At 41.0% G+C, this 27,260-nt stretch overlaps 1 protein-coding gene across 2 annotated transcripts in view; it reads right to left on the bottom strand.

Annotated features, from left to right (window-relative positions):
• Positions 1-4,446: 4,446 nt before the first annotated feature.
• LOC117715737 (murinoglobulin-1-like) overlaps positions 4,447-27,260 on the bottom strand; it is a 42,721-nt gene continuing 19,907 nt past the window's right edge. The window contains exons 14-36 of one of the 2 annotated variants that reach the window (XM_076940514.1): positions 25,762-25,904; positions 23,714-23,863; positions 22,673-22,822; positions 21,977-22,058; positions 19,743-19,866; positions 18,921-19,149; positions 18,059-18,185; positions 17,678-17,799; positions 17,157-17,208; positions 15,196-15,279; positions 14,195-14,371; positions 13,893-13,980; positions 12,682-12,838; positions 12,391-12,465; positions 11,485-11,665; positions 10,492-10,715; positions 8,894-9,112; positions 8,606-8,733; positions 7,670-7,760; positions 6,936-7,004; positions 6,053-6,155; positions 4,908-4,949; positions 4,447-4,590 (exon numbers count right to left, since the gene is read on the bottom strand). In XM_076940514.1, coding sequence (XP_076796629.1) covers positions 4,574-4,590; positions 4,908-4,949; positions 6,053-6,155; positions 6,936-7,004; positions 7,670-7,760; positions 8,606-8,733; positions 8,894-9,112; positions 10,492-10,715; positions 11,485-11,665; positions 12,391-12,465; positions 12,682-12,838; positions 13,893-13,980; positions 14,195-14,371; positions 15,196-15,279; positions 17,157-17,208; positions 17,678-17,799; positions 18,059-18,185; positions 18,921-19,149; positions 19,743-19,866; positions 21,977-22,058; positions 22,673-22,822; positions 23,714-23,863; positions 25,762-25,904 — 2,834 coding nt within the window. In that variant the 3' untranslated portion in view covers positions 4,447-4,573. Of the gene's footprint in view, positions 4,950-6,052; positions 6,156-6,935; positions 7,005-7,669; positions 7,761-8,605; positions 8,734-8,893; positions 9,113-10,491; positions 10,716-11,484; positions 11,666-12,390; positions 12,466-12,681; positions 12,839-13,892; positions 13,981-14,194; positions 14,372-15,195; positions 15,280-17,156; positions 17,209-17,677; positions 17,800-18,058; positions 18,186-18,920; positions 19,150-19,742; positions 19,867-21,976; positions 22,059-22,672; positions 22,823-23,713; positions 23,864-25,761; positions 25,905-27,260 lie in introns of both variants that reach the window. The other variant, XM_076940513.1, reaches the window with a different exon arrangement.

The raw sequence follows: 27,260 nt of genomic DNA, 5'->3' as shown, positions 1-27,260 counted from the left end.
TCCTCTATCATCATCATGAGAAGTGATTTTAATTCTGAATCCTGCTATTCTGGTGTGATGGGGTGTTCAGGGCTTGCTATGATGGGGGAACTGGGTTCTGATGATGTCATGTAACTTTGGTTTCTGTGGCTTACGTTCTTGCACTTGCTTTTTGCCATCTGGTTAACTCTAGTGCTACCTGTACTTGCTGTCTCTGACTGAGGCCTGCCTTTCCAGTTATCTCAATTGTGTCTGATCTTCTAGGGGTCCAGATGTCTCTGTTAATTTTTCCAGCTGCACTGATTACAGTGGTACCTCTAGGATGCCTCAGGATATGGTGCTTCCAAGGTGGCAGTCCAGCTAGTTGTTTGCTGTTCTGGGTACAGTGTCTCCTGTTGGATATCTCAGGATATGTTGTCTGACGCTCTGAGTTCAGTTATTCCTCTGTGGCTCTGGGTTGGGTAGACCTTCCAGTATGTCTCAGGCCGAATCCGGGGTCCACACAACAGCAGACCTGGCAGAGGTCTGGTCCAGGCCTCAGATCCAGGAGATGGGCAGAAGGGGGGTGCTAATGCTGGCTGTGGGATCCGCCTCTGTGGCTCTGGGTTGAGTGGACCTTCCAGTATGTCTCAGGCAGAATCTGGGGTCCACACAACAGCAGACCTGGCAGAGGTCTGGTCCAGGCCTCAGATCCAGGAGATGGGCAGAAGGGGGGTGCTAATGCTGGCTGTGGGATCCGTGGAGCCTCCAGAATGTCTCGGGCAGGATCCGGGGTCCACCAACCAGCAGGCCCGGCAGAAGTCTGGTCCGGGCCTCAGATCCAGAAGAGGGGCGAGGGGCAGAAGGGGAGTGCTAACGCTGGCTGTGGTATCGTGGAGCCCCCAGAATGTCTCAGGCAGGATCCGGGGTCCACACACCAGCAGGCTGGGCAGAGGTCTGGTCAGGGCCTCAGATCCACAAGAGGGGCGAGGGGCGGAAGGGGAGTGTTAGCTGGCAGGGGCGGGGAGGGGATATCTGCTGGAATCTGAGCACTCACAGCATCCAGCTATGGGCTCAGGGCAGTATGTGGGTTTTCCTATCTAACGCTGGCTGTGGGATCCTGGAGCCTCCAGAATGTCTCTGGTGGGATCCGGGGTCCACACACCAGAAGGCCGGGCAGAGTTCTGGTCCGGGCCTCAGATCCGGAAGAGCGGATTATTAGTTCTATTTTCCCTGTAGATGTTGCCTTGGTCTATATCATACATATGTCTAGAAACGTTTATGGTCTACTCACATGTATGCCAAGAAACATATATAGTTTATCAGTCAGATACATGATTAGAAATTCATTCTTTTCTCTAGACTTTCTGGTTACTGGAGTTTAATCTTTTAAAATCTGCCCTGGAAGCTGGGACTGTGGCTTTGGTGGGTTAAAGAGAATGGAACATTATACTTTATACGTACTTTTTTATTTTATCACTTTTACATTTTATGGTTACTTTCCTTTCACCCATTTCTCTTCTTTTTGGCCATTTTATTTTATTTATCCTTTGATCATCTTGTCCACCTCATGTTCCTCTCCAACTTCATCTTCTCTCTCTTCTTCCTGTTTTGTCACTCACTGAGTCCAGACAGAGTAGTGTGTCTGCATGTGGTGTAGGGCCACCCACTGGAGATTGTTCCCAATTTCTTATTTTTTGCATGGTTTTAATAAAATGTCAGTACTTATATGTTTAGCTTTTGCTGCCACCATGTGGTAATCTAGACACATACATGCCTAGAACTTTATTTAGCTGTCGTCTATGTATTATCTACACAAACCATTAAGGAGATGATTATATATGTGTCTATTTATATTTGTTATATTTTGATGACAGAAATACATTTACTGAAGTAGATTTTAAACTACTATTTTGAAGTATACACTACTATTTTGAAGTGTTTATGCCTTAAAATTCCATTAATCTGCACCTAACATTATTTGAATAGTCTCTCATTCCTAATTCCTCTTCAAAATGAGATTCACCCACCTAGGGATCCATCCCATCTGCAGACACCAAAATCCCACACTATTGCTGATATCAAGAAGTGCTTGTTGACAGGAGGCTGATAAGGCTGTTACTTAAGAAGTTCTATGAGCACCTGAACAATACAGATGCAGATGCTCACAGCCAACCATCTGACTGAGCCCAGGAACCCCAAAGGAAGAGCTCTTGGAAGGACTGAAGAGGCTGAAGGAGATTGAAACCCCATAGGAAGAACAATATCAACTAACTGGATCACTCAGATTTCCCAGGGACTAAACCACCAACCAAAGAGTGTACATGGAGAGATCCAAGACTCCAGATACATATGCAGCAGAGAATGGCCTTATCTGACATCAGTGAGAGGGGAGGGAGGCTTGATGCCCCAGCATAGTGGGATGGTAGAGGAGTGAGGCTGGAGTGGGTGTGTGGGTGAAGGAGTAACCTCATAGAGGCAAAGGGGAGAGGGCCAGGGCCATGGGACAGGGGTAACGGAGAAGTGGAATATCATTTGAAATGTAAATGAATAAAATGATTAATAAGAATAATACAAAGATATGCAATGACTCTGGAAACACCTGTTCCATCCTGTTTTCTTACCTAAATGGAGTTTAAAAAAATTGCACAGGAAGCTGGGCTAGGCTTCAGAAAAAATCCACTGTCAAAATCTCTTAGGAGACTTTGATTTTGTCTCCTAAGAAACAAAAATTGAACTTGTATTGGCTGAAATCATTTTGGCTTTCCCTAAAAATTAAATAACAAATGTTCTAAAGAAGTTGAATAAATTTACAACTAGTCTTCCAGAGTTTCCATGAGACAGATCTGTTGTGAGCTTCCCACCGCATCTGTTTGCCATTTGTTGCCCTCCAAAAACACAGATGATTACACAGCTATGATAAAGATCCTTGATACATTACCCTCAACTCATTTCCCCAGTCTCACAGTGGCATGAATAAACACTGCCCTCTTGCTTCTGCTAGAACAGCCTCTTGTTTCCTGGAGCATGTATCTGACATATCGACTTAGAAAGGGAAAGTTTCATTCTGATTGATTGATGGTGCCTGCTCTTTTAGGTTCTGTGCTGAGGGAGCACAGAGGCCACAAGACACAGCAAACCAAAGCAAAAGTAAGTCAAGTTGTTACCTCATGGTCATCAAAGAAAAACAGTAAGCCAGTGAGAAGGAGCCAGCTCCCACTACCCTGTGAGGACATCATTCAGATCTTAAATCCCCATAACCTATGAAAAGGTCACATTAACAACTATGGCCTTTACAGCTATATACTTGTGTTCAAGGTTTGGCCCTCACTACTGGAAGGTGGTGAAACTTTGAAAAGGGTTGGCCAATGGGCAAAAGATAATTCACAGAGGGGATTATGGGACTCTGCCCTCTCCTTTCTCTTTCTTGAATTCTGATCCTTAAGTGAGTGGATCCACCCCTGTGACATGCTGCCTTGCCACAGGCTCCAGAATAGCAGGCTAACTCACTGTTAGGGTTTGAATCTCTAATATCTCCATAGGCTCATGTGTGTAAACACCTGGTCATCAGCTGATGGTTCCCAGGTCCAGGGGACACCAGCCTGTTATGGTAGGGAAGCATAGTGGCTAGAAATGTTTAGGTCCAAGGATGGAAAAACTTGTGAAATGGATTTCTCATACTTTATAGGTCAAGAAGCAAACAGCTGAGCTAGAATTCTTAAGCTTCACCCCTACTTCCAAGTAGGACCCATACACCAAAGACTTTACACCCTTGCAGATCAGCACCAGCGTGGCACTAAAACATACTCAAAGCCCATCACCCAAGCCCATCATGGACATTTTGAACTCAATCACTATTCCTTCCATTACATAACTTAATAGATTTACCATTGCAGTCTTCAACATGGCATCCTCCTGGTCAGTAAGGTAAGCATAGCTATTTTTCTGGCACTAAAGGCTTGTTTTCTTTTTCCTTTGTTAAAAGTGTTTTTACCTGGATGTATTATATCCCTTGCTTTTTCCATTGTTAGAAACTGAGTCCACAGATTTGAAAATTGTGAAGTATGTTTACCATCAATCAATAATCCCTGCATTTTGACTTTTTGAGAGACAGTCTTGTTATGAAGCCCAGGCTCACTTTCCACTTGCAAAGTATCCTGGGTCACTCTTGAATTTGTGACTCTCCTGCCTTATTTTCTAGAAATGCTCTGAATGCAGGCCAGAATCACCATTTCTTGCTTGCAGTACATTCTTGTTTCACTATACACTGTCATGATTCTCTTATGAAGGGAAGGTTGCCACCGTGTTATGCCTCATGTTTGGGGCGCTGTTTTATTGAAGCAATTGTAAAGTGTTCCCCATGTTCACAATGCATGCTCCTGTGTTTAAATGTAATTTCTATTCATTGCAAATGTAGTGTATAGGGAAAAACACTAACTGAACACGGAGAAAATTTGGATTAAGTGAAAAATAATCAGAGCTAGAGACTCTCAAGAACTATGCATTTATTTTCCAAGCATGTTCAGTATTTGAATTTCAGAGACAAACACAAATCACAGTCTTGAAGGTTCTTGGGTCTGGGATTCCAGGAATGCATTGTCCACAGATAGGAGTCTCAAATATTTTGATTTTCTGTGTATGGGAAGAGAAGAAAACAGCACATGTGGTGAGTATAATCTAACTGGGCACAGGCAGCAGGGTTCTCAGCAGGAAAGCAAACTGGCCTTGGTGGAGAACGGGATCCTTCAGATTTTCTACCATGAGCTACCATACACTTTGGTAAGAGAGTCAGAGGAGTCTTCCAGGTTAGCACACCAATCCAAAGGTGCACATTTCTGTGTTTCTGTCACTCAGCAACAATTGTCTGAGCTCATCTCACAAAAGTTGTGGGTCATTTTGAGGGGAAGGAGGTCAGAGGAAGGCTTGTGGTAGGAATGCTAGGTGCTCACCTGAGCTGCAGGGGCTGCTGTATTCAGCAAAAGCCACGTCATCTGAAAGACATGGGAGTCAAACTTGAGAATGGGAGTTTTTGAGAGGATTTTGTGGAGGGCAGGTGATGTGTTAGGACTGACCACTTTCCTTAATCAGGACCCGGATGATTGCTGAAAAGTCATCTCTCTGGGGACATCAGACAAACCAAAGGAGAGTATTTTGCCCCTTGAAGCCACTGGCTGACATTTTTACCCTAGGACAGCAAGATGGCTCAGTGGGGAAAGATGCTTGCTGCCATGTCTGATGACCTCAGTGAGTTCAGTCTTTATGATCCTCATGGCAGAAGCACAGAAAGCATTTCCCCAAATAGCCCACTGACCTCCACAGGCACCATGATGTGCCAGCCTCTCACACAATAAAGGAACAAATGTATAACAAAACTGGAATCATTTACCCTGTAGAGAAAAATCAAAGTGTGCTTCTTCTACAGTGTTTGAGCAGAGTACTAGCCATGATCCTTGTAGACATGTATCCTATCCAATTCTGTCCTATGTTTCTGCTTTTCCTTCAATATTTCTTGAATTATTCTTGTCTGAAACATTTATTATATCTCTTCACTTGACAGGAATCCCACAACTTAATTCCCCAGCTCTGGCTTTGCTTTGCTTTCTTGCTTGCTTGCTTGCTTGCTTGCTTGCTTGCTTTCTTGCTTTCTGTGTTCACCGTTGAACACACAGGCTATAATTCTCTCATCTTTTTATTCCTTTTGTGATTATTTGTACAACTCTTCATTTTCCCATTGCTCTATTCATAAGATTTTCTTGTGTTTCAACCTATAGAGCCTACTTTGCATAATGTTTGGTCCCTTGGGTTATTTGGCCATGGCACATGATTGCTTGGACAAACAAGGCATGAATAGATGAATAAACTAAAAATGTATAAATGGTTGTCTGGCCTACATAATGGGTCAGTGTCTGAGCAACAATTATTTTTAATGAATATGATGGCATATGCCTGTAATATCACCATTCGTGAGGCTGAGTCAGGAGGACTGAGAATTTGTGCCAGCCCAGGTTACATAGTGAGAAACTGTAAAAAAAAAAATCAAAACAACAAAAAGAACAACAAGTTTCTTTAGGGTCCACTACCATCTCTTGCTCACCTGTCTCATAGTAGTCATAGACTTTCACAATGGCAGGCTGCAGGTTCTTTACTGGGATATCTTGTTGAATGATGAAGGAGAAGGCCAGCGTCTGATTGGTCACCTGGAAAAGAGAGAAAAAAATGATGCTGACTCCGGAAAGGGGCCAGTGTTTTTCTTCAGCATGACACAGTCATGTGTTGGATAACATTTAACCCCACAGCCACTGTTCTGTAACTGCCCACCTATGTGAACCATGATATGGTGATATGGATTTTAGACTGGGACTTGAGGAACTGAAGTAGAGGCTTCTGAGAGTATATGAAACTTTTCCAGGCTATTAAACCATTCCAAAAATCCATATTCCTCCTTAATGTATAATATTTGACTTTGTCCACTGAGAGTTTAATCCTTTGACTTTCTGACTTGGGCCCCTATGCTAAGTCTCAGGAAAGCCAGCAATGAGGAAAGATATTTTAAAGATTTGTTTTAGTGTGTGTGTGTGTGTGTGTGTGTGTGTGTGTGTGTACTGATAGGGCCCAGAATAGGGAATCAGAGGCCCTGGAACTGGAATTACAGACAGTTTTGAGTTGGTATGGCTCCTGTGAACTGAATTCTGGTCTTCTGCAAGAATAGTAAGTGTTCTTAACTTCTTAGTCATGAGTCCAGGCCAGAGAAAAAGAACTCAAAGTATCATGTAGAATGAGGGAATGATGTGCCTCTAATTCTAAAGGCTTTCTTTAGAATTGCTTCTCTTCTGCTATGGGCTTCCCACATGAACTCACCAAGAAAGTGTGTCTACCTCCGCACATATAGGAAAGCTGGAAGGACCCTCACCTGACCTACATAGATCACGCAAGGACTGTCCACCTTGGCATGTCTAAGGAGGCAGAAGGAACTGTACCTGATCCAGATAGAATAAGACATTGTTTTTGCTCACTTCCGTTCTGCTCACGTGCTCTAATTTTTCAAGCTGAAAATGAGAGAAAACTTCCACGTTACTGAAGAAGCAAAGGCCTTGGGGGTGGGAGCAGTAAATGGACTATGGAACTGCAGGTGATAAAAAAGGGGAAGTTATTGAATTCACTTAAAGGAATGGGAAGAAGTCTTTCCAGTAAGAATGAACATATATTCAGAAAATTGTGAAGGGTTTGCTACTAAAGGCCTGATTTAATATAATCTAATGTAGTAATTCATAATTTTGACTTTTGTTTGAAAATAAAAATAGTCACCCATTTGTCAGTACTTACCCCATATTCTCTCAACACTGTTATCAACCTTACCTTGTTAGTTTTCATAGGTCTTAAAAAAAACATCTAAAATGACACCTTCAATTTTGGCATTTAATAATATTTTCCCTTGAATCATTATTGACCAGGGTCATTACACTTTAAAAGTTACTCTTAGCTAGATTGTGGACTCAATGAACTCAGACTCCATTCTTATGTTTCTTATTCTTTCTTTTGATTGTACTGGCTGCTATCACAATCCATACCGATATCAATCAGTATTTTAACAACTTCAAGTGTGTTAAATGAGTGCTAACATTGCTTTGACATGGCCTGACATAATTATGATGGTGTTGGTAGGCTCCTAGTCTGAGGATACAGAGAATCCAAACATCTCCTCTCTGCTTACCTTTTTCACTGTTGGTTTTAATGGGATGAAACCAGATACCATCTTCACATCAGCAATCACCATGTTGGAGGATGGACGGCTCCCTGTGTAACTACAGACCAGAGAAGTGGACAGAAGGAGTCATTTTAATAGTTTGAATCTTGCCTCCTTTGAGGTCCAGCAGTAATTCCTGATATAGCCTATGTTATTTGTCCATATCTTAAAATATATGGCCTTTGTAGTCAATATAAGTAGACTGCATAACAATATCATCTGGAGAGTGCATTAAAATCACTGGATCTGCCAGGCATGCTGGTGAGCCAACAGCGTCTGCTTATCTGGTAAGAGACCTAATATCAAAAACAAGTATGTGTGGAACCTGAGGGCTGATGGCTGACATTGTTCTTTGTCATACACACACATGCTGACACACACACACACACACACACACACACATTTGTGTTTGTATGATGATAAGTCAGGCTATGGATGTATACTTTCCATTCAAGATCCCTTCAGTTTCTGCAGTTGGACCCTGATGCTGGTTATATTTTGCACAAAGTTTTGATGAGTGTCAGAAGAACTGAATATCTTTTTTCCTCTAGAAAAAAATGGAATTTTAAAAGACAAGGAAGACTATTCTTTGTTGGTGAAGAAGAATAATCCATGTTAAGGTCTCACGTACAAGAATAATGTATTATTATGATAATGGTCACGAAAGGAACCCTAAATCTAGACTAATTAGAAATTATAATTCTATAATACTTCATTGTTCATTTTGTTGAAGTCCAGTATTTTAATTTGTTTTTTACAGACAAAGCAAAATGTTAATGAAGAGACCCATTTTAGTTATTTTTCATACTGTTCCATGATGAGTTATAGGAAGACAGTCCTATAGTAGCTGAGAGACACAGTCAGATGCTCGTACAGAGACAGAGACACATGCTTATGTCATACCTGATTTCTAGTGAGATCTGGAATCTGTTGTGGCCTTTGGAATTATTACAAGTTAGAGGTGTTGTCTGTACCCGTAGAGCAAATGCGGCCTGCTGCTTCTCCATGTGCATGTTGTATCTCAGTGTAGTCTGATAATCAGTGAACAGAAATACTTCACCTCCATTGCACTGTGTCCTTGGATCAATTTTTCCCAATTTGAGCACAATGTGTGCTGTTAGGCAAAGCCAGACTTTGCATTTTGGGGAAGGAGGCTCACAGATGCATACTCACAACTTCCCAGCATCTTACCTGAACATATGCACATCCTTCACCCGACACACTGATGGTATAGTCCCCAGGAATGTCTGGTAATAGGACCTGCTGCAGTAACAGGTGATTACTGTTCTCTACTTGGAAATTTTGGGAAAATGATCCTGAAGACTGGATGGTCACCAAAGCACTTTTCTGGCTTCTGGAAAAAGTAACTGCTCCATATTTGGACAGAGCATCGAGGGCCACCACAGTGTCCTGACAGGAATGAATAAAACCATTCAGGATAACATCCATTTGGAAGGTCTGGAGCTCTTCTCAAAGTTCATTCTGGCTGCAACAAACTGTCATGAGATTTTGTCTCTAATTATTTGAGCTCTAGACTTTATTTCATGCTTTAATATAGAATACATGTGGGAGTCAACTTCACATGGTTTTTCCTCCTTAGAGTACCCTAGCATATGCAGTCCCCCTCAACAACCAGCAGAAAATAAATACAAATGCGATTTTCTCCCAGTATTTATTGTTTTTCTTCCTCTGTCCCAGGTTCCCATGGTTAGACCCTTCATCTTCCCACAAAATCTTGCTCCTACTCTCATCAACAATCTTGATTTTTCCCTTGCTGTGTCATCAAGACATACAAACAGCATGGCCAAGTGACTGTCATAATTCAGTCTTATTAAATAGATTAGATCTATGATCTAATGTTGTCCTTCACTGCCTTGCTCCTCAGTGGCATGCTCTCTGCAAGTGTACTTCATGCTTCAGGAAGGATCTCTGTCACATGATCCTTTCTTATCCTAAGAGCTCCAGATGCTGTCTTGAGAACAGAGTCCAACAAGAGAGCAGATGCATTCATTGAGGGTTTTACAATCACAACATTCTCAATAGAATAGAGAGGGAAAGAACTGAACTGCAAAGCAGAAGCTTTCTTTTCATACATTGCATTTCTCCTTTAGAGGACCCTACCATCTCACAATTCTTCTCTGGAGATTATTTCTGCCCTATATACCCAGAATACCTGGAACAGAAATTAGTTATTATGGTAGATGTATATTTTTGGGGTGGGAGATATTATTACCCCTTGAGAGTTATACCATCTAGATGATAAAGTGAATAGTTTATATTTCTGGTTGTTCCCAAGTATCAAGAGGTACAGCAAAGCAGCAGGACCTCTGGCTAGCTTGGAGAAAACCTGAGGGTGATCTACCCGTTCATAAGATTAAGGAGAATCTATCAGGAGAAGGGAAACAGCTGTACCTAATGTCAGTAGGGCAATAAAAATGTCTGTTTGTTCATAGGTCTCCACAAGCTGTTCTAGAGTGTGGAAACTATGTCTAGGATTCTGGATATACCAGGATTTTTGTCATCGTTTTATATTAAGGATTGGATCTGGGTTATAATTTCTAGGCAATGTAGGCTTGTTTCACTAACTGTAGTCTGAAGAGAACTCCTGTGGCCAGACACAGGAACTAGGGCAATTTATTATGATATACAGGAGCCCTCACTTCCTACAGACACAAAATATCCATGAATAACATGCCCTTGTTCTTCTCTCCTCTTCCGCTTTCTATGGTCCCTGCATCTCTTGTTCAAATCCTCTAACTGAATGGGGACTTTGAAGGAAAACCACTGACCTGTGTGGAGGAGAAGCCACCATGGGAATTCTGCTGCTTTGTGAGCCACTTGATGGTGTTCATTGACAAAGTCAGGTCCTCAGGGGCTGGGGCTGGCTGGGCAGTGAGGCGAGCCAGGACGACATAGGCGCTCATCTCTACCTCAGCAGAGGCAGCCTGGGGTTCGTACAAAGTGTCCTCGGATTTACTGGGTTTCTGAGGTCTTTCCCAATGGATGGAGTTGTCTTGGGGTAAAAATAGAGAAATAATGAAAAGTCTGAGTGGGCAATGACTGCATGTCCATATGTAGAAAGAAGGAACTATAAAAGGTTTTAGAAGGTTTTAAAAATTTCACTCACAATATGCCCACATTTACTAATCCATAGTGAAAATCTTGAATTGGTGTTATAGGTCTTGATTGTGAAAGACCATGGACAGAAATGTGTAAGTTATTAACTAAATTACATCCTCAATGGTGCTCTAGCAGAGCTGGTGAAGGGACATTAGCAGACAGATTCTTTTACTCATTATCTCCCTCATATCCAACAAAACGTCACTTGTGTAGCTTTCAAACCAGATGACTACTAAAGTTTCCCAGTGGGGTCAGAGTTGCCACTGAAATAGCAAAACCTTTATGCACCTTTCCTCTTTGTGTTCTTCATAGTCTTTGCTCTTCCTGGTACGTTTATAGGTAAAAGAGAAAAGCTGGGCTTTAGGTACATTCACCTAACTGAGTTAGACTTGCAAGTGTTCTATTGTGAGATTGTATTTGTTGATTTTGGTCACACTATCAGAAAATACCAAACAAAAGGCTTTTGTATAGAAGGAAGACTCAGTTATTTTTTTTTTTAATTTGTTTTGAAGACTCAGTTCTTAATGGGGCAGCCCAAGGAGAAACCTCAGTGTGCTATGAAGATGGGACTGACATGGAATGCTCTTTCCACACTCCATGTGCTCTTCTATTTTCCTTCACTGGAGCTGGATGGAGACAAACATGAGAACACACATTCCTACCTTCCTTTATAGCTTCCTTATCAAGTGACTTCAGTATTTCATTTCTCTTATCCTGGTTCCCCGCCAGAGCAAAAGCATAGGCCATCAATGCCTTGGTGTACACAAAGCTGCCATTTCCTCCTTGCTCTGTGGTCTTCCAGGATGACTCCAGGCAGCTCAGGGCTTTGGAGACTACGGGGTGCTTTTGGCAGAACAAGAAAAACTGAGCTATGTGAAAAAAGTCATAGCAGGTCTCAGACAAATATGGAAGCTATGTTTATGTGTTTCAAATGAATCGTCCCTCTCCTCCCCTTCTCTCCCTTCTCCTCCCTCCCCATTCTTTCTTCAACTCTCCCTTTTTTTACCTTCCTTCCCTCTCCCTTCTTCCCTCTCCTTCTCTGTCTTCCTTTCACCTTTCTTTCCTTACTTTCTCTACCCTCCCCATCCCTTCTCTCTTTTCTCTCTCCTCCCTCCCTTCATACTTCCCATCCTTTATCCCACTCTCTCCTTCCGTCATCCCTCCCTCTCTTTCTGTCCATTCCATGCTTTTCCTTCCCTCCCTTACTTCCTGTACCCTCTCTTCCTCTCTTTTCTTCCTTCCCTTCCTCCCTTCTTTCTTTCCTCTCTTATTCCTGTCATTGATTGTCTGTCTATCCTCTCTTCTATCTTTTGGGAGCCATTCCGTTTTATAAATTGTGTTCCATTTAAGATACAAACTAACAGGGACAGTATCAGAGGCTGTGTTTTCTGGTTGATCTTTGTAACATATCCAGGATTTCATTGAGCAAATGGATGATCATTAATAGAATCAGACAAATGGAAATCATTTAAAAAAAAAAAAACAAGCTGCCACTTGGCTTTAGAGAGGTTAAAAAGCCACAGGGTTTATACCACTTTTGGATGCTAGAAAAGCAACATGGCACCTACCGTGGCTGGAAGTGAACTTTCCAGAAGGGCTATGGTTATGTATGCAGAGAGGGTCATTTCATCATCTACTCCCCCCTGCAAACAAGGAGTGAGATCATCAGAATATACAGGAAGCAATTTATCAAGGTTGCCTTCCCTGCTCAAGGCCAACCCATGTATTCAATGGAAGTTCCCATTCATATCCCCATTATGAAAACGTACATTCCCAACCTAGAGGTTTATTCCTCCCCATGGTAGGTAGTATGACCTGACTTTAAGGTGTTATTAGGTCACCAGTTCAGAAAAGATCACCTTCATGTCATTGTGGAAGAGTGACCCAGAGCTCCGGAAGCAGCCATTGTCCTTCTGCTGATGGGAGAGCCAGGTGAAGGCTTGGTTGATGTGTAACTCATCAATGAAGATGAAGGCTTGAGCTTGAGCAAAAGACTTGAGCACAAAGGCTGTGAGCCTGATGGGAGAGAGGGAGAGTGGGGGATGAAGCTTTAGTTCTGAGGCAGCTCCTCTACACAGGGGTGTCCAGAGGCCCGGTCCACACCAGTGAGCAATCAGTCTAAGGGTCTCTGAGAAGAACAGCTGGACAGTGACCCTGGATACTCCAAAAAAGTCTTCCATTCCTTGATCCACTTGGATGGACACTCACTAGGTGTGGTTTCAGGTGCTTTCTGCTTTTCTTTCTCATTGTTTCTATCCTGAGTCCTCTGGTGTTTATCTGACACACCTGCATACTTATCCTAGGCATTCCCCACTCCCTGTGGTTTCCTTTTGTAGATAAAAATAATCTCCTTCCCTAAAACCCCAAGCTATATGTTTTCTGCCTCAAAAAATTAGGTCTTTCTTCTTGGTTTATCTCTGGTTTATGCCTGTCTCTTTTTTCTCTGTCACCTGTTCGTCATTTGTGTTTTTTTTTTTTTTATCTCAATAACCCAGTCTTTTTGTTTTGTTTTTAAGTTAGTGAATAATTATTTTTTAATAATTATTTATTTATTTTATGTATGTGAGCACATTGTCGGTGTCTTCAGATAAACCAGAAGAGGGCATCAGAGCCCAGTATAAATGGCTTTGAGTGACCCTGTGGTTGCTGGGAATTGAACTCAGGACCTTTAGAAGCACAGTCAGTGTTCTTAACCGCTGAGCCATATCTTCAGCCATCAATAATACATTCTTATGCAATGAAAGATCACATGAAGAATGACAACAGATTTTCAAGTCTTAGTTATAAGCATCTTTGGACTCTCAGCCAAGTGTAGTCAGTCATTTACTGATGACTGATCTTGGAGAGAAATGTAAAAGCCAGCTTACCGAAGCCAGTAAAGCACATGGTACAGAATCAAAGCAGATGAGCCTGGAGGAAAACTTACTCCTGCAGTCTATGACTTCATTACCTCAAACATATCCTTCTCAGGTTCAGGCATCTGCTAGACTCTCATAAAATAAGGAGCATGTATAACTGTTGTGAATAACAAGAGTTGCACAAGGCCTGGTATACAGTGAACTATTCTTACCAAGTGTTTCCTTGACTCTGGCCAGATTGATCCCCGTAGGCACTGTAGGAGCCATCCTTGTGTTTGTAGTTCAGTTCTCTCTGATAACCTGAAATATAAGGCTTTGGGTTTGTTCTGAAGACATGGAGACATGAGAGAATGGCAGGCAGTAAATCTGAAGTCAGAGAGACCCTCATGTACCCTGGCTTATTGGACTGAGTGAGCACATTGCTCAGCTCTCCCCTCCAATGCTAAGCCTATTTCTAGACACTTCTAGAGAGAATATTTACAAGAACAAGGTGTAGTTACTGAGCCTTACTGACCAGTTCTGAGGAAGCCAAGGGCCTTGGACTTGATCTTCGGAGTCAGTTGTTGGGTTTCATTCAAATATTTCAGTACATAGATGTTGGGAACAAAAAGGATCATGTTTTGCTCTCCACAGCCAGTGGGCATCTGGAGAAGATTTTGTGTGTTTTTTATAGCTGAACTCAAGATATCACCTGGAAGTGAGAGGCATGACATCAGAATAGCCATTTTCTTCAAGAACAAAATAACATCTTTAATAAAATCACTTTTCAGTGATGTGAACGAATTTTATGGGTGATGTGTGCTGGAACCCAGTGGGTGTAGTGGTATATTTCCCTCTATGTTAAACTTGGGAGGAGCTCAATATATTATTTTGGGAGGAGCTAATGTGGGAGTAGTAAGGAGAAGGATGAGGAGTAGCTAGAAAAAAGAAAGAGGAGAGAGAGAGGGGAAAATGGCAGAGCATGTATGTGTGTCTCCAGCAGTCTAAGGTAGTTGTAATATCTAGGTTAGGTATTGGGTAAAACCTCTAATTGTGTGGGCTTCTTGTTATTTGAGCATTACCAAATATATAAAGCTATTATATAATCTTTCAATATTAGAGTGTCATTCTTATGGTAATGCATGGATGGTGGAATGGTCTGGGCTCAGCCCAGCCTTGTGGACACAGTGTGGATGATTGGCAGAGCCATCTCCCATGCTGGCATCTAGTGGGTGCCAGGGCTGGTGTTTCTGGCTGCACATTTTTAGCTGTGGAACACCAGTGGCCTCTGGTCTCTTTCAGCTGTGTAGCATTTGGCTTCAGGTCATGGCGGCTTGAGCTAGGCAGAGGTTCTGCCGCTTAGAATGTTGGCCTGCACAGCCCCATTCATTTAATATTACCAGTATTATTTAGTGGATATTAAAAATGTTACAAAGATCAAGTGTAGTAGTTTGGACTCTACATTTGGAATTATGGTGGGGACAGGGCAGGGTTAGTGACTATTGTTCCAAGTCTCCCAGGGATGAATTGACTCACCCATCACAGAGAAATGGGCTCTGGCTGAATCTTTCACTACTGTTGGTGGGAGCACCAGGGACAATTTTTCTGATACCTCAGCATCTTAATAAGCAAAACAAACAGGTAGATGATCATCTCTGTTCTCTGCACATCTAAAGTGCCCTAAGATCAGTGGCTTCAGAACTGTGTCTTAAGCTTTGAGGTCTTGACTCCCTAGAAAAAATGATCTTGAGATAAATATCACAAATCTACATTTCCTGGTATCACAGGCTTGTCAATCTCCATCACCTTCCCTTTCATCACCCATTGTTTTGAATCAATCATCTGTCCAAATGGAATGTCTGAGACTCTTGGATATGTGGTCCTATACCTCTATCAATGCCCTAATTAGTTATTTTAATAAACACATGAAACTTTGTCATTGACTGAATTTTGGTTTAGGAAAATCCTCTCTCTCTCTCTCTCTCTCTCTCTCTCTCTCTCTCTCTCTCTCTCTCTCTCTGTGTGTACTTTGACATAAGTTATTGTTTTCTGAGATGGAGAACCTTAGTTGAGAAATTGCCTTTTTCCTGGAAGCCAGTCTTGAAGCTTTTCTTTTTAAATATTAGCTGTGGCAGGTCCTGGCTCAGTGTACACCATCTGTGGTGTATAAGAAAGCAAAGTGAGCAAGGGCAGAGCAAGCTAGGAAGCTGTACCACACCACAGCTTCTGCTTCAGTTCCTGCTTCTAGATTCCTGCCCTGACTTCACTTCATGATGATCTGTGGTCATGGATGCTGATCAACTCTCCAAGTTGCTTTTGGTTATGGTGTTTTATCACAAGGATGGAATCCTAAAACAAAGCAATGTGTGAGTAAACATCCCAAGTGTCAGAACAAGGGAATAGAGAAATCCTGAGCTGGCTTTTGTTCTTTCTGGTTCCCTGAGTTGCTTGGGAGGCTCTCTGATCTCTTCCATGCAGCAGTCATGGACTCTTTCCTATAGCAGGGATAGTGGGTAGATTACACTTTATTCAGTAACTATGAGGGGAAGCAGAGCTGACCAGTGGAAAGAATAGGGCTTTTGTTATCCTATCTTTGGCTTTAAAAAACATATATCTCCAGTGACCCACCCCACTCATTCCTGCTTTTTCTTCCATGGAAAACATTTAAATAATTTTAACACTATATGATGATTTTCTTCCACCCACCATATTTGGAACTGTTACATTAGTTTGCCTGCTTTATACAGAAATTTGCTTTATTTAATCTCTTTTGCTAACTTTCATATAATAATGGATTTTACATAAAATTAAAGTTGTTCTAATTTCTTCATTCTTTTGACAAATATGTTTGAGTAGACACTACCAGTACCAGCTAACAGAGGTGCCAGCAATGCAGTCACTATTGCGAGTGGACATTCCCTGACCTAATGCTTGTCCCTAGGGGACAGTGAGCTTCCTTTTGTGTGATACGTTGCTATATTTCGTTTGCAATAGTTAGCTTCTGGTGAGGAGCAGGAATAAAAGAGCAAGGCATAAAAACAACCACTAGAGAAAAACGTTATGCTAAGTATATACCACAATTTAGCTTGACTCAAGTATGAAGATTTTTCAGCCATATAAATCTTTGTTTTCTATTTATGATCCAACATAAAACAAATATGGTACTTTCCAAGATATTCTCTATCTTCCCACCTTCTCTTTTTAGAGAAAATCTCAATTGTGACCTCTTCTCAGTCATTCCTTTTCTATAACTTTCTAAGTATTGAGATGGATGAAGAGGCTTCTGTATTCTAAAGCCAAAAGGGGCTACAGTGACCCGTGATACACTCTTGAGAGTTTCATTGGGTAAATGACGATCTTAATTTATGAGACTCAGTTTTGTTTGTGTGTTAGGTGTTATAAGGTACACAGTATTCTGATTTTCTTAAAGCAGTACTGCAAGATCTCTTATTAACTGACTTAAGTCACTATCTCATTGTGCTTTGACAGGTTCTCACCTGATGTGCAGAGCAGTGAGCTGAAGGTATGCTCTTTCTCGATTCCTTCAGGCTTGGACAAAAAGACAGGAAATTCAGACATGAGAAATCAAACACTGAGTGTGCAAACACAGAATTACTGGGGGCAGTTTTTTGTTTTGTTTTGTCTTTTGAGAGACAGCTTTACTTGTGAGTCCATGGGCTGGAATGGCTTCAGCATATGAAAATTTAGGCATGCCAGATCAAAAAGAAACCCATAGGGAAAGATAATAAAGAAAAAGGGGTAGATCATAATCTGAAGAAAGAGATATAGCCTTGAGAAGATAAACTGTCTTAGATTCTCTTCCTTGCCCCGAAAGCATCAGTTTAAAGACTAGGAAGGGAAAAGAGAACAGAACACATGTGGGTTTAAAAGCATGGGCTTGCCAGCTATGATCTATCTCAAAGTTTTATTTTATTATTTTTTATTTTTCATCTAAGTATAATCAACATTGCTCCATTTTCTGGAATCAGCACACTGCTGACTGGGGAGGGTTACTCACCTCAACTATCAGGACTTTGACTACTGTGTCCTTTCTCCCAGTTTCAGGAACTGTGGCCACCTCAGAATCACAGGGCTCTGGGGACTGTTGTGCTTCAGCAGACACAGAGAAATTCACATTCCCTGAAACAAAGGGTCCAGAGAGCTGAGCTCAGATCTGCCAGGTACCTGGCATTCACCAAGCCCCAAGATCTGCAGGGTATCCTCTGTTCTAGGAGTGGTTCAGGAGCCTGTCTTGTATTTAAGAAGATGGTAAACACACTCCAGCAGCAGCAATGACTGAGAGCTTCCTCTTGGGGACCCAATGAGAAGAAAGTAACTGAAGAAACTTGCTACACTCACCTTTTTCTGTGTATAACCCTTTTACAAAGTTTTCACTCACCTAAAGTTTTGGGAGTTACCACCCAGGATGAGGTGTGTCTCCCATTGGCACCAAGGCAGTAAGAATCTTGGTCTTTTTCTACTGGAACAACTGTGAAATCAGGAGAGGCTTCCAGCTGCACAACTATCTGTGGCCCCACAGGAAAAAGAAAGGGCAAAAACCAATGTTGCTGTGGAAGTACAAGGTGTTATACATGGGAGTAGGTAGGCAAAAGAGTGTGAAGGGGACTTGTGTTAGAACAAGTACAGGAGAGAATGTGTTTGGAAAACATGTCCAAAATGTCATGTAAGTTGACACAGAAGGCTTGAATAGATTTCATCCACACATATATGTCCTAAACTTTATTTAGCTATCATCTATGTATTATCTACACAAACCATTAAGGAGATAATTACATATGTCTCTACTCATATTTGTTCTATTTTGATGGCAGAAATACATTTACTGTATTAGATTTTTAACTACTATTTTGAAGTATACACCTACCTCTAACAAAAGCAAAATCCATTGTAAAACAATAGGCCATTTTATCTGGACATCAACCTCCTATATCTATGTAGACTATGTTCTTTGTACACAGAGGCTACATGGAATATCCTATTTCTGTTAGTACAGTTTGTGCTGTTTAAATACTGTCAACATCACCTAATTTTATGCAGTATCCATATTGTTAAACAACTCTTTGCTGTATATATGTATCTAGAGTCTGGGAATTGTTTAAGCACTTGAAACTGCTTGCTGAGTGGCCCAATACAGTCTCTTTCCCACTTTCTTTCTTCTATTCCCTTAAGTCTTAGTTATAATTTACAGACACTAATTGCCCTTTTCCCTCTGGTAATGCTTAATTCAGAAAGGTGTTTACCCGCATGCTTGTAGGGAGGAAGTTCATCACAGTGGCTTTGAGCATGAAGGTTTCTCCACGGATGACAGAGTAGGGCAACGAGAGCTCCACAAAGAAGGGCTGGAAGGCTTGGAGAGGTGCCACAGAGGAGAGACCAAGGCCAGTATCATTGGACAGGCAGAGGGCTCCGGCCTTCCATTCAGTGATGGTGTCAGGGACTGTCATTTCCACTTCAGCCACTCCTGAGGAGCTGGGAGAGTGGGTGTGTAAAGCATAGAAAGTGAGCACATGAATTGGTTATCTCTGAGATGGTAACTCTGAGTGTGACAAGACACCATTTCTTTGCAGTCCTTCAAAGGAATGATAGGAAGGGAACAGAATAAATGGGACTCCAGGTGGCAAAATAAAAGGTCTTTCTCTAGACTTGTTCTACCAACACAACTCACAGTCCCACAGCATCTCAAAGTTCATAGGTTAGTGGAAATCTGAACATAGACTTGAAGTTTTCTCTGAATTACCATCTTCAAAATACCATACAACAGTTTTATGACTTATATGGTCTACTCCATATAGCTATCTCATAGTCTGCTCCATGTAAGACTGCTGCACCATTAGTCATTATGGTGATCCTGAATAGTTTTAACTACCAGAAAGGTAAGTGACAGTTTTTATGTGCATTTTCCGGGGGTGATGGTAATAGGCGTGCTGTATAATTGATGGGTTGATATGCTATGGTTTTCTATATGACCAGTTTTCTTTGTTTATGATACATATTAGAGAAATCCAAGAAAACGAAGAAAAATTTTTTACCCAGCACAATTCATACAAATGGAAATCACTTACTTTACTGTGACTATGTCCCACACCCAGGTTTCAGGAAAATATTTCCGAATTGTTTCAGTAAGTGGCTCTTCAGGTGGTGGATTTCTATTTGGTAGTAGTGCTGAATCAGATTTCAAAGCAGTTACTATGAAGTTACAAAGGAAGAAAGGAACACAGAACTTGAATACAATGGGGCACGATGGTGCAATGTAAATGCAGCTTAATTTTCAGTTAAATTTGGACTTTAAACACTCTTAAGGTTACACTGGAAATAATGCATTGAATCACTCATTTTGGGGGAGACTGAGTAACATCTTTGTCAAAGGAGACATCTCCCCTAGAGTAGTTGAACTTGCAAGGAACCATGATGCATACTTTTTGGGTTGGATATTGGAGACTTGGTGAATGCTTACAGATATAATGTGCCCCCTAGGAGGAATGAAGACACTATGATCCTAGGTAACAGGTCTTGTGGCTATAATGAGAATCACTCCAGACCAGAACTACATGATGTCTACAATATCAGCAGAGATATTCTTGCAATGTTTTTTCTTTCTTAAGGTTTTTAGGCTTAACTCAGTATTTTAATAGGTTTTCAATTTGTATAAAAACTGAAAGAGGTATAAGTAGAAACTCTTGGGTTAGAAATAGGAAGTTTATTACCCAAGAATCATAGCACTGGCTTGATTTTTCTTGGCAAGAAATATAGCATTTAAAGGTGGCGATGAAGTTCATCTCCCATTACCTTAACAGCTACAGTGATAGTTGCTCAATTATTCCATTGTCTAGAGTAGTCACAGTGCCTCAGGCCCTGTTGTGTTTAGAAACTTGTGAAAATATTTCAATTTCATTTCAAATCAGTATGAGGAAAATTAAAATAGTCCAGTCAGAATAATGTTTTATTTTATGTTAACTCAGATATAAAATTTTAGTATGTAGAATATAAATAATAATAATAATAATAATAATAATAAAGATAGTGTTTCAGAATTTCAAGTTATATTACAGAGGTATAGTAATAAAACCATCATGGTAAAGGCACAAAAATAGACATGTAGATCAATTGAACAAAATACAAGATCCAATTATACTCATGTAATCACAGGAATCTGGTAGTTGATATAGATGCCAAGACACACACCAGAGGAAAAACAGCATCTTCCACAAATGATGCAGGGAAAACTGGATGCTCACACATAGAAGAATGAATGTAGACCTCTATCTATGGCCCTGCACAAAAATCAACGCCAAATGCATCAAGGTCATCAACATGAAACCTGAAACTGCTAGGGGAAGAACCATAGGCAGCAGCTCTACAAAATACACGTGTAGGCAAGGACTCTGAATGAGACCCATTCACGTAGAAATCAAGGTAAATACCTGACAAATGGGACCTCATAAAACTGAAATGCTTTCGCACAACCAGGGAACAATCAGTTGAGTGAAGTGAAAGCTCAGAAAGTGGGAGAAAAATCTTTGCTATCTGTACATCTGATAGAAGATAGATACCCTGACTATATAAAGAACTAAAACACCAAACAGTCGAGAAAACAAACAGTCCAACTTAAAAAATGGGCTGTGGATCTAAACAGTTTCAAAAGAAAATTTAAAAGGTTAAAACATATCTTCTAACAGTGTTTGTTATGCAGGCTATTAGGAAAACATAAATTAAGACAACTCAGTTTGCATCTCATCCCAATCAGGATGTCTAAAGTCAACAAAATAACTGACAACAAGTGCTGGAGAAGATACAGGGAAAGGGAGCCTTCATTCACTGTTGGTGGGGATGCAAATGGTGCAGTCACTCTGAAAGGGACCCAGATGAGAGGAAGAGGGAAAGATTAAATGGTTCATTGGTTAATCTATGAGTGTGCCACACCCTTTGACATAAGTGCATTTTTTCCTTTCTATCCTCACCTTTATTTGCAGTTCCTGGATTTTCTATCTTTCCTCTCTAATACTTAGGGGACTCTCTTCACCTCTCATGACACATCTACAGAAGTTCTTCCCACTTCACACAATGATCCTGTAACACAATAACTATTGAATTTTGTCTTATTTTAACATTGAAGGAAGGACCTCCAGCCTTTAACTTCCTTGTAGTAGCAGCATACATCTGAGCACACTTTGCTCTGGTTATGTTGGGTTCTTTTTCTCTTACTTGGATGCTATACATGCACTACAATTTTATTTTACCAGCTTTGATAAATAAGTCACATTTATTTTGTTCTGAAAATACTGATTTGTTATTTTACCTGCCATTGGAACCATGTCATAGTTATAACAAAGCGTAGGATAGTTGATCTTCAAGTTTGTGAGTGCCGTTAAACCCATGTCCTAAAAAGAAAAGTATTAATCAAGTAAAATACCTCAAAATTCTGAAAAAAAGGAGGTATAAAATTTGCAGTAAATATTTCACATATAGTTTTACAGGTTCAAGTATATTTCCTATTAAATTGTGTGTCTCATACTCATTAGGGAGTACAATGAGGAACAGAATTTATAGCGAGGCATATGTTCAGGCCTTCTTTCTGATGCAATGCTCTTCTTATTTTTAGAGGTCACTCACAGCCATGCATGGTGGCACACATGCCTTTAATCCCAGCACATGAGAGTCAGAGGCAGGCAGATCTCTATGAGTTTGAGGCCAGCCTGGTCTACAGAGTGAGAGGCAGGACAACCAGAGCTACATAATGAGAGCCTGTCTGAAAAACCGTTACTACTACTGCTACTACTACTAAGCAGTTTGTCCCCACTCTGTGACAGTTTCTGCAATAGAGAGATAAAATAGTCTAGACTGCCCACTTTCCAAGATGTAGATTTACATGTAAGGTGGGTGATCTGCCAGTGACTCACATCCTTGGCCTAAGCCTAAAATTGTTCATTAATATAGTGTTTCATTAAACCTAAATAATTCACAGAGCAGGATGTTGATAGATAGTAAGGTTTACCTCCATATATCTGTAGACATCCTTCTCTTCCCTGTGTCGTACTGAGTCTGGGTGTTTATCAGTTCTCCAGTACCATACACAGTTATCATTTTCAGACAAGTGGGAACTTGGGATGAATTTCTTCTGCTGCATACCTGGCAGACCGTATATCTGTAAGAGACAGGAGATGAGGGGGTCATGTCGGAGCTCTTCCTGAGTTAGCTTTGGCTGATATTGTGGTTCCCAAGTTGACTGACTGGTTGGCTTCTTTAAAGATCTCCTCCTTCTTCTCCTCCTCCTCCTCATCACTACAAATGTGATTACTACAAATACCTGAATGTTCAAGAATAGCTGTCCTTAACAAAAGTACAGACACCCAGTGCATGGAGAGGGAAGGGTGGGGGGAGCCAGGGAACTTCACTGTACATTCTAAAACATACTATTAGCCAGTGTCAATAATAATTTTTACACTATTAAAGTGATCATATAATTGTTCCTAATAAGTCCTCTTTTTAATTCAATATAAAGAAGAGTTTTACTGCCATTATTTTGGGCAAGACTCCTGTAAATAGTGCATAGTTTCATTTTTGCTTTTGTGCCTCTAAGAATTTTCAAAACAAGTTGAGAAACTTCCATTTTAAAATTTAAAAATTTTAATATCCATTTTTTCTTATTTGGGGGAACCATTGAGATGTCCAAGATTCTATTTGTATAAAGGGTTTCCTTTGGCTCCCACGTGCAGTGTGACTCTGAAAAGCTCCATCATGGGCATCTGAAGGGGACAAGCCACTCCTGGGGCAGGACAGCTGCAGTAAGAACACAGAGGGTTTGCAGCTCACAGAGTGCCTTATTTCCTTCTTTGTCTTCAGTTTATTAGCTAAAGTTTTCTCATCTGTTCTTCCGGATTTTATAATGAATAACTCCCTTATAGATGCTGTCAGCATTAAATGCAGTGTTTTTACATTCAAGAGCCCCAGTGGCTGAACAATCACTGCTTCACCAGAACCAGGGTCACTTCTGGTCTCTGCTGAACTGTTTTGACAGATGCTGAAGGGGACTCACCCATGACGGGGAGAGCTCAGCCTCGGGCTTCAGGAGCAGCACACTTTGGTCCACAGCTCTCAGTCCACAGAGTGACTGAGGAGAAGCTGTGACCCGCAGATGGGTTTGTGAGCCAGGAAGACTTTGAGATGAGCTGAAGCTCAGGTCCACCTGAGTGAAAAAAAAATCAAACTTAGGGGGGTGGTGGTTTCCTTCTTTTGCCGGCCCGAAACCTGCCAGGCAGAGTCACCCTTGAATGCTGCATGCACATCTGTTTTTTCAGATTGTGAATACTGTCAGAAGTACAACTGAGGTTCATTGCTTCTCTTTCTCCCCTGGAATTGATTTAGGAAGACAGGAAATGGATCACCCAAACTCCGAAGAAACAGAGAAAAATTTTGACTCCCTGAAATTCTTGTAAATAGCTCATTTTTGGTGTGTGTGCACATGAATGTGACTGTGGTGTAATGCACATGTGTGTGCAGGTGTATGTACCCATGCACCCAGCAGAGGCTAGAGGAGGGTGTGGGTGCCCTTTTCACAATCTCTACCTCATTTTTTTTTTTTTTTTAGAATGTCCCTCATAATCCTGGAGCTAAATTAGCAGCAGGAAAGTTCTGGCAATTCTCTGCCTCCAGCCCTCACAATATTGGAGTTATAGGACCCTCTGGTCCTGCCTGGCTTTTATATGTGTGATGGAATCAGAATTCAGTGCAGGAAGCACCTCACTCTGTAGCCCTGAAGTTACACTCCCCGTCTCTCCCTTTCTTCTCTTCTTTTCCCTCTCCCATATCACCCAAATCCCTCTCTCTCCCTCTTTCTCCATGTCTGTCTCTGTCACCACTGTCTTTCTCTCTGTATATCTTTCTCTGTTTCTCTCTCCCTCCTCCCCACCTTCTCTCGTGATGAGGTTTTTTTTGAGACAATATTTCTTTGTGTAGCTCTGTCTGTCCTGGAACTCACTCTGTAGACCAAGGTGGACTTGAGCTCAGAGATCTGCCTGCCTCCCGAGAGCTGGGATTAAAGGCTCATGCCACAACCAACTAAAAAAGTTACTCATTTGAAAGGACTTTTTCATGATGAAACTCATACCTGGGGTGGAAAAATAAGTATTCTAATTAGAAATATGTCTACATCTGCCTCTCTGACTACGAGGTCTTCTGCTATTCACCTTCATCTCATAATGCTTCCTATTTCATTGCAGCCAGTGAAGCACAGTGCCATGGACTGGGTTGTATTGATAGGGGCTGGTGAAAGCAGATCAGAGGTGTGGTTAACTATTCTAAAGTAAGAAAAGCATAGATTCTCACCAACAGACTTAGTTCCAACTGCCCAATGTGAAAAGAAGATCTATGATACAGCACACATTCAATACATTGCGTCATAAAATTAAAGGGTCTTATGTGCTTATCACACATATAGAAAAATCATAATGAAAAACTGGAGGGAAAATAAATATACTAACAATTGACAGGCCTGGATTGTATGACTTGTCACACATAAGACTCTGTGACATTAAGGGTCTTTAAGATAGCTCAGTGGGTAAAGGTGCTTGCTGACAAGCATGTTGAGCTGAGCTTGACCTCTCAGACTCATGAGGAAGGACAGCACAATAAAAATGTAAGTTATACAACTTTAAATTAGTTATTAAGGATTCAGTTCTCCTCTCTTGTTCTCCCCTTCCTTGTTTCCTCTCTCTTAAACCTCCGACTATGTGTGAGGTTTGTAAATTAAAATCTGGCACTCTGGTACTGTCCACAACTTTTCCACTGAGGCACACACCAGTAACTGGGTTTAGCATATTCATCTGAAATCTGTGTCCTCACGACTTCCTTCTTTTAAATAGAAATTGTAGGTAAGGGCTGGAGAGATGGCTCAGTGGTTAAGAGCATTGACTGCTCTTCCAGAGGTCCTGAGTTCAATTCCCAGCAACCACATGGTGGCTCACAACCATCTGTAATGGGATCCAATGCCCTCTTCTGGTGTGTCAGAAGACAGCAACAGTGTATTTATACATAAAATAAATAAATCTTTAAAAAAAAAGAAATTGTAGGTAATAAATCTCTCACTTTGTTGCGAAGACACTTTTCCACTTCAAAGCTTGCAGAATCTGCAATCACTTCTCCATCAGGCAAGATGGCATAGATGAGCATTTTAGCCACAGGGACCATACTGAACTCCACAGGGATCTCCAAGGCAAAGCTGCCTTTTACTGCAGTTGGAGGGAGTGGGAAGAGATGGTCATGGGTCAGACTACTGACAGGAAAAACCCACATAACTGAGCACAGGGATTTGGAGGACTGTCCATATGTGGAAGACAGTCTTCCTGTCCTGTGGTTAGTTGTCTGCATGCTAATGATCTCAGGAGGATATCCCAAAGATGTCTTCCACCAAGATGTTCACTGTCAAAAGTTATCTTGGTTATTTATAGCTAGACATATGCTAACCTCTTATCTCTTGTATACCTTAGCATCCCAAACAGCATGTTAGATATTCCTGATATGAAAAGGGATGAGACAACCTTGGCTGTTGTCTCACTTGTTATTTAGATATAAGGAAGATTAATAGAGAGGAAAGCCTGGTACTCAGGAAGCTGAAAATTAATAATCGTCTCAGAGGAGCAAGCCACATTTGGCAATAATAATTATATCTTTGGTATTGAACTTTTTCTCAATGCAATGTTCACAGTATTTACATTTCTTGAGAGAAATTTATGCATTTTTGAAGTCTCTCTTATTGTTTCTCAAGATGGGTGCTTTGATTCCTACTTACTGTTTGTTGAAGAACTAATTGCATATTTTATTAAATAGGCAAATTGTTTTTTATAATTGTTCAATAACAGAGAAACCACTTTTCAGTAAATTTGTTGACCATTCACTGAGTATCCACCACTTCTAGAAATTACTTGAAAGACATCTGTGAATGTATGGAGCAAGCAGGTTTACATCTAAAACTTGCTATTAGCCAGTGCCAATAATTATTTTTAAGCCATTAGATTAATTACATAATTATTCCCAATAAGTCTTGTTTTTAATTCAATATAAAAAAGAGTTTTACTGTCACTAACTTGAGTGAGATTCCTGTAAATAGTATAGGGTTTCAATTGTGCTCCATGTAGTTGATATGGCCATAGAGAGAAATGAATAATATGATGGAAAGTATAGAACATGTGTTTGCATGTGGTAAGTGCTCTTTGGGAAGGAAAGGATGGCAAGATCAGAGCATTGAGACTACCAGGATTCAGTGATAACTTGGGAACTTAATAGGAGTGGGTGCAATAAGCCCCATTAAGAGAGTGACAATTGAGTAACATTCTGGTAGAACTGAGCAAATATCACCAGGGGATGACAGGGTGACTTAACTCACAAAGTCACAGCAGCTATGATTCCCTGCCCAAGACCTTACTAAAAGCAAGCCAATCAATATTCCAGCATGGAAGGGGAGGGTTTTGTGAAGACCCACTCTTAACTGAGGAGCTATTGAAAGTTGATGGCTATGGAGGGGAGGAATAGTCAGATACCACCAGTGATATGACCCCTGGTAGATTGTCCATGTTTCACAGGCTGGC

This window comes from Arvicanthis niloticus, chromosome 9 (genome assembly GCF_011762505.2).
Source record: "Arvicanthis niloticus isolate mArvNil1 chromosome 9, mArvNil1.pat.X, whole genome shotgun sequence".
Lineage (NCBI taxonomy): Eukaryota > Metazoa > Chordata > Mammalia > Rodentia > Muridae > Arvicanthis > Arvicanthis niloticus.
The sequence above is the reverse complement of the archived record's forward strand: the minus strand, read 5'-3'. Positions and strand labels throughout refer to the sequence as shown.